The 12899-nt window shown below is 33.4% G+C and overlaps 1 protein-coding gene across 3 annotated transcripts; it reads left to right on the top strand.

The window, feature by feature from the left end:
- Positions 1-3417: 3417 nt before the first annotated feature.
- On the top strand, positions 3418-11813 carry LOC11405987 (kelch-like protein 8). 3 transcript variants are annotated; one of them, XM_039828277.1, is made up of 12 exons: positions 3418-3718; positions 3908-4031; positions 5664-5827; positions 6068-6249; positions 6364-7146; positions 7238-7315; positions 8175-8535; positions 8626-8825; positions 9276-9352; positions 9808-9909; positions 11055-11244; positions 11339-11813. In XM_039828277.1, the coding sequence occupies exons 2-12, from the start codon at positions 3997-3999 to the stop codon at positions 11435-11437; spliced, it is 2271 nt and encodes a 756-aa protein (XP_039684211.1). In that variant the 5' UTR covers positions 3418-3718; positions 3908-3996; the 3' UTR covers positions 11438-11813. The 3 variants fall into 3 exon arrangements, with proteins under 3 accessions (XP_039684211.1, XP_039684213.1, XP_039684212.1); XM_039828279.1 differs by lacking the exons at positions 3418-3718; positions 3908-4031 and adding an exon at positions 4882-5040; XM_039828278.1 differs by lacking the exons at positions 3418-3718; positions 3908-4031 and adding an exon at positions 5429-5592.
- The last annotated feature ends 1086 nt before the right edge of the window (positions 11814-12899 follow it).

Here is a 12899-nt window from a genome sequence, read left to right as displayed (position 1 = left end):
TTGAGATGCAATTATCTTTTTATTACGGTTGTGTTATCATGGTTTAACACTTATGCATACTAAATGCCACCATCCTGTCAAACTTCTACCGGTTTCATCTTTTTCCATTTTCATCCATGCAAACATTAATTGTTCTCTTATAAAAAAAACAGACCAACACAGCACACACCTGCATCAAGGAGACCATAAAATTGGAAGAAAAATAAAGAGAGCAAGGTAAAACAAAACAAAAAGAAAAATAGAGAAAGCAAGATTAAAAATTTCGAAAAAAAAAATAAAGAAACTACCCCTCAACTTGGAGTTGTGGGGTATAATAAGGACAAAAGTTTCATCACTTTTGAGGGTATCCCGTAACTTGGGATAGAGTGGTACCAGAAGAATTTGAATAAGTACGGCAATTATGCAATTTTTAAAAAAAGTAGGGTAGTTTTGTAATTTTTAGCAAAAAGTAGGGTAGAAAAAAAAATTCATTGTGGGGAGGTTTGAAGGTAAGAATCATGATTGATTCAACATTTTAGTGAAATTTGATGTTTAATATTCTTTCCTTCTTCTTTTTTTATATATGGGGAATTGATGGTTATTGGGAGGTATAATCTCAAGATAGTGTAGTTCTTAGATACCTTTCCTAAAGGTGCACGTGTGTTGAATCTTAAACATGGTTGTCGAGTTTTATGATAAATTAGGATTAATAAACAAACTCGACACTAAATTAAACATGATGTAGATTATGATAAAAGTGATAGAGTGAATAAATGTAAAGAGTTAAATATTGCATCAGTTATTATTGCTCTTTTCTGTCCGCTCTACTAAGTTATCTTCATTCAGTGTGGATCTAACATTGATTGAAGTTGTGGTTTAAGCCTTAATTTTGATTAAAGGAGTTGGAGGAAAATTAATTTTTCTTAGTTTTTTATTAATATGAAGTTGGAATAATTTTTATATTGACTCACATTTTCTCTCAAAAAAAAAATGTTACTCACATTTAAATAAGCTTCCTTTAATATTTCTCTTTTGGTCTTAAAAAATGTGTTCGGTTGACTTGACAATGAGGCTTTGCATATATATACATATATTCATTTAGAAATAAAATCTTTCTCTTTTTGTACCTAAAATAAAATCTTTCCATTTTGACTATATTAAAAATTAAAATATTATATTAAAAAAGTGAAGACGTTTACTTTATTTTTCATTTCTTGTGTGTATATGTAGCAGAGGACTTCGTTTTTTTTTTTTTTTGTCTAGTCTAGCGGCTAGAAAGTTCACCTTAAAGGCAAATAAGTGGGTGTCTGGGGTTCAAACCCCAAACCCTGCATAAATTATGCATTATCCCTTACCAGGTGAGCTAAGCTCATGGGAACGTAGCAGAGGACTTCTTTGTGTCTTAATGAGAAATTTTTTTTTTCCTGACCCTTTTGTCCAAAAAAAAATACAAGTCTGACCCCCTTTGAAAAAAAATCCCAAAATGACCCACTTTTGGTTTTTTTTTTTTGTCCTTTTGTGCGTTCCCGCCATTTGAAACGGCGGGACTGGTCGACGGTTCGACACGTGTCACGATGTGACAGGGCAGCTTTTTTTTTTAAATTTTTTTTGTCATTCCCGCCATTTGAAATGGCGGGACCGATTTTTATTTTTTTTTTCGTTTTTTGCTTTTTTTAATTTATTTGAGAAAAAATTTCAATTTTGCACCCAGGGGGAATCAAACCAGGCGCATATGGGTCATTGTCATTCAGTGTTACCACTAAGCCAATATACATTTGATGTTAATTTTCGCATCCAATAATATATATACCATTTTTTAAATCAGTTTCACACACCATGAGGCATGAACCATCCAATTTTTCATTTTTGTTCCCTCAAAAAAAAAATTCATTTTTGTTTTTTTAATAAAGTCTTATAAAAAAAATAAATATAGGGTCCCCATGAGCTTAGATTTTAAGGTGAATTTCTCTAACCACTAGGCTATTTGACAAAAAAAAATATAGGAGATTTTATAATTTTAATTGGATTCTATATTTTATTTTGAAAAATTACTCGAATATGAACAAAATCTAGATTTTATTTTGAATATATATATCTTGAAATAATATATATATCATTTAGTCGGATAATTTATCGGTGAAAAATATATATTTCGTCGGATAATAATAATAATAATAATAATATATATATAATTTATCGATGAAAAAAAAATTATTTCATCGGATAATTTTTCATCGATAAATTATATATATATTCGTCGGAGATCCTAAATTATCCAATAAAAAAACAAAAATGAAAAACTGGATGGTTCATGCCTCATGGTGTGTGAAACTGGTTTTAAAAAGGGTATATATATTATTAGATGCAAAAATTAACATCAAATGTACATTGGCTTAGTGGTAACACAGAATGGCAATGACATATGTGCGCCTGGTTTGATTCCCCCTGGGTGCAAAATTGAAATTTTTTCTCAAATAAATTAAAAAAAGCAAAAAACGAAAAAGAAAAATAAAAAAATTGGTCCCGCCAGGGAATGACAAAGAAAAACTGCCCTGTCACGATGTGACACGTGTCAGACCGGCGGCCAGTCCCGCCATTTCAAACGGCGGGAACGCACAAAAGGACAAAAAAAAAAATCAAAAGTGGGTCATTTTGGAATTTTTTTTTCAAAGGGGGTCAGATTTAAAAAAAATTTGGCCAAAAGAGTCAGAAAAAAAAAAATCGTCTTAATGACTTAACCAAATTATTCCAATTTTACTAAAATTAGTTAAAATGTTTTATGCTTTTAAAAAGGAAAAAAGTGAGTGTTTTACCTAGATTTGGTGTTTTCCCAATACTCAAGTGAAATAAAATAGGTTGGACTAACATCAACATTATGAATGTCTGAAAAAACTGTTTTAGATGGGTAATGTGATTTGCATAGTTCCACAAAAAGGTAGTGTATCATTGTATTCATATGCTGAAAAATAATACGTGTACATATACATGTAATGTTTATGACTTATAAGTTAGAATGAACTTTGGTTAACTATTACAACAAATTATTTTGATCATATACCGTATAAGTAATTTTATGTTTGACATATTTTTTCCTTCAAAAGAAAATGTTTGACATATTTTTTAAATTTTTTAATTTAATTGATTTTTTATTATAAATAAAATAAAATAAATTTAATTTAATTTTTTTAATACAAAAATATTTGAATTAATTTTGTTTAAATATACATGCATTAAGGGCGTGTTTCGTAACATTGGAAAACCATCCACTTACTTCTCACCATTTCAATCGCGTGTTACTTTAACCTATTTCGTAACATTGAAAAAAGTGTCCACTTGCGTCTCACCATTCCAATCGCTTGTTACTTTAGCCTATTTGCTCGCGTGCTACTTTAACATATTTCTTAACATTAAAAAAAGTGTTCACTTGCACCTCAAAAATTCCAGTCGCGTGTTACTTTACCCTATTTGCTCGCCAGTTGTTTTAACCTATTTAATGTCCATTCAGATCTCGATCAAAGACATATCCTAATTATTGAAATCGACTCTCCCTACCTCAAACATAAACCATTAGATCACCAAGTGTTTTGCCCTTCATAATTGATTTGCAAAGATTATTAGTTGATTCTCATATTCCTTCACTCATATTAGTTGCGATTTTACTCACTCCATTGCTTTCCCTTTGATTAGGTCTTTCTTACTACCTCATTTTAACTGTTTTCTGAATTGGATTGCAAAGGAGGTAAAATTTATATTCGATGATATGTGCTATTGTCAAGTATTTTCAAAGTAATATTTAAGTATTTTATAAAAAAAAATACATTATATCTCCATATATCTCTTCATCAACATAGTTTTTCTTAGTAGTGTAAATAGCTAAATATATTTACTATCTAGCTCTAATGCTAATGTAAGGTTGGATTTGGTGCAGAGTAACAAAGTCACGTGGTTACTTCTCTCAATCGTTTGCATCGTCCGATCTCAAATCAAACGTCGTAATTAATTACAGCGTCAAACTACATGGATTTCTACAAGATGAGATCCAAATCCCAAAAGTAAGTCATTGTTGTTGTTTTCTTTTTGATGAAATCAGTATTAATCTTGTTATTGACTTAACTTTATCACATCAATTTTATCAAGCATCATGATCATTGTCGTTATCGTAAATACACAATGTAGTATAACTGTAGAAAGTTGTAAGAAGTTTTACACGCAATCAACTTTAATGATTCTCGCAAAAGCTCACATTTTTTGTGAAACTTGATTCCCTATAATCACTTAGATCATATGCATCGAAAATATCACTTACCATCGGTCAAAATGGAACGGTAGAAAATCATATTAATTTTATCTGGCATCATTATCATTGTCGTTATCGTAAATACACAATGTAGTACAACTATAAAAAGTTGTAAGAAGTTCAACACGCAATCAACTTTAATGATTCTCGCAAAATCTCACGCTTTTTGTGAAACTTGATTCCCTATAATCACTTAGATCATGCATCAAAAATATCAATGACCATTGGTAAAAATGGAACAGTAGAAAATCACATTAATTTTATCGGGCATCATTATCATTGTCGTTATCGTAAATACACAGTGTAGTACAACTATAAAAAGTTGTAAGAAGTTTTACACTTAATCAACTTTAATAATTCTCGCAAAAGCTCACTGTTTTTGTGAAACTTGATTCCCTATAATCATTGAGATCACGCATCGGAAATATCAATGACCGATCAAACTTGACCGGTAAAAAAAACAAATTATATTTTGTTTACATTATAATTCAAAATATCAAACTTAATATAAACCGTACGATCTTGATCGAACGATCAATTTTTATTTAATATTTATAAATAAATGTAAAACTGCTCCCTCCCTTTCTTTGTACTGCATACATTCTGTTGCTTCGTCTTCAGTGTTGTGCTGGCGACCCTCTCTCTCATTTTCTGCTCCACCATCTCTCTCTCTTTCTCTCTCTCACACACACACACACTCACTCACACAGTTCTCTCTCTCTCAACTTCCTCTCTTCATCACTCGCTTTTACACATTCCATAAGGTGAACCCAAAAAACTCATGATCATAACAAAAAAAAATTCCACTTTTTTCGTCAAGTTTCAAAATTTGCATGTTCTTCCACAGTTTTTTTGTACTATTAATCAAAACCCATTTCACCATTTTTGAAAATTTCATGTATTTTTTTTTTCTTCTTCATGTTTTTCATCTTGTTACTGAACCATGAGTTCTCGAAAGTTATGATCTTTTGTTACTTTTTCAAGTTTCTATAATCTTTAAAGGCTTAAACTTTGTTTCTTGGTTTTTGAAATGTGGTCCTTGATCATTTTTTCTGTTTTAGGAAAATGATTCCTTGTAGGCTTTTTTCGTAGCATTGCCATTTTTGCCTAAAAGTTTGGTTTTTTATTTATCACCTTTGTAAGACCATGGTCTAAAAGCGTTTTAAATAAGTGCTTAATAGAGAAGTTTGTATTCAGATTTTACAAACACATTTGTGTGAAAGAAGAAAGAGAAATCATAATCTGTTTTTTCAAACCTAGATTTTTCCCTGTTTTTAGCTTTTGATTAAGATGAAGCATAATAGGAACCTTGATAAGTTAGGTTTGTTTGTGGTTTCAGCTTTATGTATAGATTGTGAAATACTAACTTTGTTTTTCCTCATGTTAGGATGGGGAAGTGGAAGATGACAAGTTTTGGTTCTTCAAGTGGGAATCAATATCACTCTCCAAATCCATCATTTGGCAGAAATTTGACTCAGGATCAACTAGGAGGTGTTGTATTTGGGACCAAGAACTGCACTATTAAAGAGTGTTTAACCAAACAACTCTTTGGTAAGTCATTTTCACATGGATGATATGATTGTTTTTCTTTTGTTTAATAGCATGTGTGGTTTTTGTTAGTATGAATCTAAGAAGTAAGAACACTAGCATTACAATGCATTGCATGATGCTCGGACTTTGTTTTTTATGCCACAAAATTATCGGTGTTGGTAACGAAGTTTTTATTTTTTAGTGATTTTGCTGAGGGTTTTAAAATCTAACTCATGGAGTTTGTATCTGTTTCAACAACAGGCTTGCCTACCGTCCACTTCTCCTATGTTAAGAATATTCGACCTGGGTTGCCTCTTTTTCTGTTTAACTACAGTGATAGGACGCTTCATGGAATTTTTGAGGCGGCTAGTCCGGGAAGACTGTCAATAGACCGTTATGCATGGACTGGTGATGGTGCAAAAGTGACACCGTTTCCAGCCCAGGTAAAACTTTCTTGTTCTTGCTTTGTATAATTGATAGTGTTATTCAAGAGAATTGTGGATTATTATTCATGAAAAGGAACTTGTGTTTATATGTTTCTGTTTTTAATGTTCAAGGTGCAAACCATAGTTCGAGTGCATTGCCGGCCTTTGACAGAAGATAGATTCAGACCAGCCATTGCTGACAACTATTTTGTTCATAACCATTTTTGGTTTGAGCTGGACCATGCACAAACAAACCAATTGATTGCCTTAATGAAACCCTTGGAAATTCCCCGTGCTATTTCTATCCCACAAAATACAACAATTGCTCCTGCTTATTCTGTCCCACAGAATACTAATCAGGCAGCTGTATCCCGATCTCTTCCATGGCATGATCCTTCTTGGAAAGATAAAGCATTTAAGAGACCAGAATCAGAGTCACAATTGCACCGTTCTACCCACTCGAGCATGAAATCATTTTCCAACGAAAGTGATCTGTTAGATGAATGCTTTCAGCCATTGGATACACATTCAATTGATAGGGAGGAAGCTACCCAGGATGAGAAGGATGGATGGATGAAGCTAAAGGAATTGGTTGTTGCTCATGAAAATGAAAAATTTTCTTGGGAAAACCATGTAAGCGGTACTTATGCAACTGAGAATTGTCCCGAAGGAAGAAATGAGAATTGGTCCAAGGGAAGGAATGAGAATTGGACCGAAGGAAGGAACGAGAATTGGCTGCCCTTAGGAAAGAATTCAGAGGAGAATCCTAGTCCTCCATTAGAGGAGGAGAGTCCTAGTTCTCAATCTGAGAAGGAGGAGAATTCTAGCTCTCCGTTGGAGGAGAATCCTAGTTCTTCATCTGAGAAGGAGGAGAATATCAGTTCTCCATTAGAGCATCAATACGACACAGCTCAGGTGGTTGGGAATGTTTGATAACTATTGTTATATATGTAATATATTAACTTTTTTACAAATAACTAACTTGTAATGTATCTATATTCTATAGTTGGTGCGAGAGATCAAAGAACTGATGGATTTCAAAAAAACTCACGCTGAAAGGAGTAACTACCTGGAGCAGAAACTGGTAATCTTGAATTTATCATTTTTTTAAGGGTGGTAATCTAGAATTTATCATATTTGTCAATTGTTTTTTTGACCATATCATATTTTGTATATTACTGGCGTGTGTGCATTAAATTGTTTAAGTTCATCCCAGAAATTGTCAAAGATATGAAACTTCTCCATCTAACCATGTTTTTGGATTTATCTAAGTAATTATTCATGTACTAGTTTCAAACTTCTGCTTATGTTTGAAGTGCGCAAAGATTCAGATCACTTTCGCCTATACTTGTTACCAGTGTGCGTGCTTTAAATTGTACAAGCTCATCACAGAAAATGTCAAAGGATATGACACTTCTCTAGCTAGCCATATTTTTTTTATTTGTGTATATCTGTACTAGTTTCAAATTTCTGCTTACATTTGAAATTTGCAAAGATTCAGATCACTTGCAAGTAGGCTTGTTACTCATTTCACCCTGTTTCCTGATTCACAAGGCTTTGGTTCCACTGCAGTGTGAAATAAATAAAACAAGATCCAAATCCAAGCTTCCTTACTCTTAATTTTGACCATGCACAGTTCAAAGTAACCTTTTGATATAACAAAGGTCTTTAGTAGTAGTACATGGCTTCATAAGTTAATAAAAACTAAGAAGTACATTGAATAATGGATAAGAAGCTTGTGTTGGTTATTTGACAAGTTCAATTAGTAAGTCCAAGAAGTGTAAATGACTTTGATTAATTGCAGGTTGGAGATATTTTAAAATGATAATTATCGTAGTGAAAGTACACTTTGTATCTTCAATTGTACTCGTTTTGTATTTTTCATATCATACGTGATAATGCCTTTTCCCATATTACTAATGGCTTGTTTTTTTCCCGTTCAGAGAGAGGCAGAATTGGAGATCCAGCTTCTAAAAGATCGTTGTACCCTGTTGGAATCTACACATAGTACTCCTTTGACACATGTTGAGGAGACAATACTAAGCCCTTCTGCTGAGGAGACAATAATAAGTCCATCTGCTGAGCTTCTTTTAGATGCCAAAGATTCATTGTATTTAATAGGCGGCTGTGATGGAGAAGCATCATTAGCTGCGATGGACATTTATTGTACTTCTCTAAATGCTATCAAATCTTTGAAGCCTATGAACCATAATCGTTCGTATGCTTCAGTTGTAGAGTTCGATGGTGAGATTTATGTTTTTGGTGGTGGACAAGCTGGACCTGATCCTGTTTGGTATGACACAGGTATGAGATCTTACTGCGGTTTTCAAATTATTAATTTTTTCACAATGAGATGAAATTTCCGTCAACCATTTTTGTCTCATGTCTGTGCAGTTGAATCGTACAATCCAATTCTTGACAGCTGGACCTTGCGTCCCTCTCTGAACCAGAAGAAAGGAAGCTTATCTGGCGCTGTTTTGGACGGGAAAATATTTGCTGTTGGTGGTGGCAACGGAGTCGAATGCTTCTCAGATGTTGAGATGTTTGATTCAGACATTGGGCGGTGGATCCCCACACGTTCAATGCTAGAGAAGGTAAAGTAGGTCTTTCAAATGGTAAATATTTATGTCCTGATTGAGATTTGAGAGGTATAATTATCAATAACTGGTTACAACAGGAGAGTTCATGTGTTTTTTTAGGCTTATGCTGCTTATGATGCCAACTGGATTAATTGTAGAACATGCTCTTTCTTCCATTTTCATTTTATTCCTCTTTTTTTTTCCTTTTCAAGAAATGACATGTAGGTAGTTCTATGATGTTATGGGAAATTTTGTATATGCTTGCATCAAGTATCACAGTCAAGCTTAGTACTTTTAATACTTTCGTGTGTGAGTCACTTCTAGGGTGTGAACTCATAGCTCTGTCTAATTGAGAAGTCTGTTCTTCTTACATTATGGAATAAATTAATTAATCATTTTGATCATTTCTTTGAAAAGCATACAAAATTGTTGAAGTTATTGCTTGAATGCTCTTCACATCTGCAGAGATTTGCCCTTGCTGCCGTGGAACTTAACGGTGCAATTTATGCTACTGGTGGATTTGATGGGAAGAACTATCTAAAGTAAGATTTATAACTTGATTTCCGACTGTTTCATATCTACAGTTAAAAAATTTGTCATGTAAACACAGTTGATCTAGAAATTGTTAGGAAATAGAATACTAGATATTAGAGTAATTAAAGTAGTTACAAGTTGTTAGAGAAGTTAGTTTGTTATTTGGATTAGTTAGAGGATATATCTATAAATAGGAGAGCACCAAGGTTAGAGAGTACCATTGAATAATGAATACTGTAAAGAATTGTAAATAGAGTAGCAACTTTATTGTGAAGGGGAAACCCTTGAGGAAAGATTTCTCTCTTATTCCTTTCTATTTTCTTAATCAAAGTGTTCTTTCTCAGGAATCCAATTCTTTGGTTCCTAACAGAAATGATTTTATTTTTTACTTTTATATAATAGATATATTTTATTTATATCTGTACTTGTACTAATATGACTGACTGTTCCGACATAATTGCAGTTCTGCCGAAAGATTTGATCCAAGGGAACATTCTTGGTTTAGAATAGCAAACATGAATACCAGACGGGGCTGTCACTCAATGGCCACTCTAAATGAAAAATTGTGAGTTCAACATCTTTGCTTCTTCTTGATTGTCTTTAATTGTCATTTCATTGATGTAGTAGCATTAGCAATGAGGAATTGCACAAGTGTCCTTTGACTGTTTTGTAATGTGCAGTACTTAACAGTTAACTCTACACATATCTTTTATTATTAGTATGAAATGTAAGCATTAAAATCTATACATGTGGTTGGGTTCAGTTTCAAAAAAAAGTCTAAAATCCGATCCGAGAGGTTTTCACTAAAGGTCCATCTAATAAAATTTGGTTTTGTGCGGTTGGATTGGGTTGTGGTTTTTATTTGAATCGATTTGGATTTGAACACCCCTAACTCTAGCTGTTGTGACACGACTCTTTTTATATGTTTTCTATATTCATTTGGTAATTCTTAGAATTTGAGTTGAGTTAACTCGATAAAACCGGCTTATAAGGTGACATATGTCTCACTTTTTAACACGTTTTCAAGCCATATCTTATCCAATATGAGACTCAACATTGGATAAGATAGAGGGTCTCTCATCGGATCTTAGATACATTGTGATACCATCTAGAGTTTGGGTTGGGCTTAACTGAACCTCATAAAACCGGCTTGTCAGGTGAGAGATGCCTCCCATTTGTTAACACCGGGCTCTATTGCACGGACACTTCTGATTGAAGGCGTGTCCCGTGTCCGACATGTATCGTGTCCGACACCGACACTTGTGATTACATTGAATTATGTCATTTTCACAATTTTATTTGTGTCAGTGTCCGTGCTTCATAAACACCGAGTCATATCCAATGTTAGACTCTTGACAATAGGCATTAACAAGGTAAACTTTTTAACCCATTTGGGTTGGCCTAGTGGTATTGGCTTGGGACCTTGGAGTGTGCTCCTCTCAAGGTCTTAGGTTCAATTCTCCCTGGTGTCAATGTCGGTGGCTAAGTCCATACACCCGCAAGTGGACAGTGGGATCAGCCTTCTTGGATTAGTCTGTCCTGCGGCTAGATACCGAGTTTTAAAAAAAATAACAAGGTAAATTTTTCTAACATGATAAACTTGTCTATAGATAAAATTATTGTTATTTCTAGCCAGGTAACTTTCCACACCTGTAATGTTCTGTTCTTGGTCGAAACATGCTTAACTAAACTTCTTCATTCCCTGTATAGGTATGCATTAGGTGGCTTTGATGGAGTCACAATGGTTCCAAGTGTTGAAGTATTCGATCCTCGTCTTGGAAAATGGACGGTGGAGGAAACAACAATGAATCATCCTAGGGGGTATTTTGCTGCTGCAGTCGTCAAAGATTCTATCTATGTGATTGGTGGTGTTAATGGTGATGAAAATATTGTAGATACTGTAAGTAAATCTATTGACCTTAGTCTTTTGCCTTTGGTTATACACTTGGTATTCATATCACATTCATATTCTATACTTGCATATATGCACACAGGTCGAGAGTTATATGGAAGGTCAAGGATGGAAGGAAATTTACACATCAGAAAATGTCAAAAGGTGTTTCATATCAGCCATTGCCTGCAGTCATGAGTGATGCAAAGTTGTTCAGTGGTCGCGGAAATGCTCCACCATGCTATTGCTTTTGTAAAGTCGTAGGATCAAGATACTTTTGCATGAATCTGAATGCGTTAACATTGCATTGATTTTTGGTTTACAGCGCCATTGCAGTTGGTTTCGTAGAGCAACTGCTACTTTTTGTTAAGGCGTTTGTGTGTTTGATATGAAGTTGTGCATATTATTGCTGAATGTAGGGTGGCCCTGAGGGTGTGTCCCCGACAAGGGTCCCATTTTTTCGGAGGCCGCATATACAATTAACAGACCCAGTCATATTCTATATAGAAAAATCAGACTCATTCAAATGTGCCGATTCACTTGTCTCACTCAAATTTGATAACGATAAAAATATTTCATTGCTTGTGTGTTGAGAATATCATATAATTGTTAACTCAAAATATGGATTATCTATATCATTCTTCAGCTAAAATTGAAATTATAATGGACCTAATTTTTACATATGACGTTTGAAATAGAAGTTTCATTCATCAGGGTCGAGGATTCCGCTGTTTTTTTTATGATTATTGAGCCTTCACTAATACAATAATTCATTTTTTTTTTAAATTTAAATTTTCACCTTTTGAAATTAATATCTTATCTATTGGATTTCCTAAATTTCTTATCCGTTAAAATTTTTCTAGTTTGAGATATTGCTATAGTGATATTGATAAACTTGCACAATCTCCTTGTTTATTCAAGGTTGTGTCAAACAATTAATGACATTATATGTTGTGTATGTGTACGTGTGTGCATTTTGTATGCGTGCGCGTGTGATTGACTTTTATAAAAAGAATAGGACATCAAGTTCATACTTTAGCTACCATTCAAGGTCTCGACCTTGAGTGTCTATGAGTATTTACCATTGTTGGTTATTGACAACTGAATATGCATAGACAACTTCACCAAATCCATTTCTCAAACAACAAAAATAGTAAAACTTCACCAAATCCTATTGAATATGCTAGAATTGTTGTTAATAGCAATATTAAGCTCGGTAACTAAATCCACTTTGATTGACTTCATCCTTAAATCTCTATTTTTTTATGGAACTCATTCTATAATTTCTTTTTTTTAAAGTACGGTTAACAACCAAACAATCGGACAATGAGTTTTATGAAAGACGAATCGTTCAGGAGAATGTGAGTTCGATTTTTAAATGAAATTTGTTTTAACTAAAACTTCGGATTATCAGGATTCTATTCTCCCAAGAACTTGAAGATTAAAAAAAAAAGTAGATGATAAATATGAGGTGATTCAAAATTAATAATTGCAGTTAATAATATTGTATTTAGTAGATTTAAACTAATAAATCTTGTACACTAGAGTTTAATTACCACTAAAAAAAAATCTTGTACACGAGAGTTTAATGTTAACTCATTTTATATACGTGGTTTGTGCCCAGCTTATCTTTGCTCTCCATTGTGCTCACAGATTTGATGTGG

Source organism: Medicago truncatula, chromosome 7 (genome assembly GCF_003473485.1).
Source record: "Medicago truncatula cultivar Jemalong A17 chromosome 7, MtrunA17r5.0-ANR, whole genome shotgun sequence".
NCBI lineage: Eukaryota > Viridiplantae > Streptophyta > Magnoliopsida > Fabales > Fabaceae > Medicago > Medicago truncatula.
The sequence above is the reverse complement of the archived record's forward strand: the minus strand, read 5'-3'. Positions and strand labels throughout refer to the sequence as shown.

Coding starts and splice junctions, on each gene's coding strand:
- LOC11405987 (XM_039828277.1), top strand. CDS start 3,997: ATGGATTTCTACAAGATGAGATCCAAATCCCAAAA. Junction 8,536..8,625: donor TCCTGTTTGGTATGACACAG/GTATGAGATCTT, acceptor ATGTCTGTGCAG/TTGAATCGTACAATCCAATT. Junction 9,910..11,054: donor GCCACTCTAAATGAAAAATT/GTGAGTTCAACA, acceptor TTCCCTGTATAG/GTATGCATTAGGTGGCTTTG.